The sequence below is a fragment of the Lepisma saccharinum genome, chromosome 7 (genome assembly GCF_977018435.1).
Source record: "Lepisma saccharinum chromosome 7, izLepSacc3.1, whole genome shotgun sequence".
NCBI classification, from domain to species: domain Eukaryota; kingdom Metazoa; phylum Arthropoda; class Insecta; order Zygentoma; family Lepismatidae; genus Lepisma; species Lepisma saccharinum.
In genome coordinates this window covers 16,008,740-16,009,730 of record NC_139235.1, presented here as the reverse complement: position 1 = coordinate 16,009,730, position 991 = coordinate 16,008,740, and the positions used below count along the sequence as shown (strand labels likewise).

Genomic DNA, 991 nt, shown 5'->3' with positions numbered 1-991 from the left:
TTCATTCTGGAAAAGTAAATATGTAATTTAAAACACTAATTTACTGTAATCTACCTAAACACACATGCTGAAACTGATTTTTTTTTTTACTCACCGAACTAATGTGACGGTTTAGCCTGTATTTCCCGCATAAGCTGCCGGTATGTTGGGTTCAATGGTGGTTAACTTAAGTTGTTAATCTGAGTGCGCGTCAATTATATTTCTGTACCTAGTCATATCATAAATTATGTTACAAAGTTTAGACAGGGATGGCAACACTGGTTGGCAAGGTAACCCCGCAATGTTGGATCAAACAACAACCAGTATCATTGTGTGTTTGGCTGTGGAAGCGGAAAGGTGAATTTCACTGCGAGTTGAATGGAGTTGGGTGTATACGAGAACCGTGTGGTAGTAATCGCACTGCACAAAGTTGGCAAATCACCATTGGACATTTTCAATACCCTGAAAAAGCTGAATATCAGCAGGATGTTCGTGCATCGGACCATCGACAGATACTGTGATACAGGAAAAATTGAGGACCGACCCAGGAAAGGTAGACCTCGCAGCGTGAGGAGCCAGAAGCTCGTGAAAGCAGTGGCGGCGCGGATTCGACGAAATCCTGCCAGGAAACAAGCAGTGATGGCTCGAGAGCTGAAGATTTCGAAAATGTCGATGTCGCGTGTGCTCGAAGTGACCTAGGACTCCGTGCTTTTCGGCGAAGTACTGGTCACTTCCTCACTCCACAGCTTAAGGTCCAGAGGGAGCAGAAAACAAAAAGACTCCTTCAGCGTTACGCAAATGGTGGCCGCAGGAGGATCCTTTTCACGGACGAAAATATCTTCATGATTGAAGAGTCTTACAATCGTCAAAACGAGCATGTTTATGCCTCGACATCCCAGGAAGCTTGTGAAAACACGCCACGGATCCTCAGAGGCCATCATCCCGCCTCAGTGATGGTTTGTTGGGGCGTTTCGTACGATGTCACAATTAAACTCCACTTCTGTGAACATGG

At 45.2% G+C, this 991-nt stretch overlaps 1 protein-coding gene across 1 annotated transcript; it reads left to right on the top strand.

Moving 5' to 3' along the window:
- The first annotated feature begins 357 nt into the window (after nucleotides 1-357).
- Nucleotides 358-678, top strand: LOC145990108 (uncharacterized). Its single transcript, XM_083125761.1, has one exon. It carries the CDS (start codon nucleotides 358-360, stop codon nucleotides 676-678), a length of 321 nt encoding a protein of 106 aa, XP_082981887.1.
- Nucleotides 679-991: the final 313 nt, after the last annotated feature.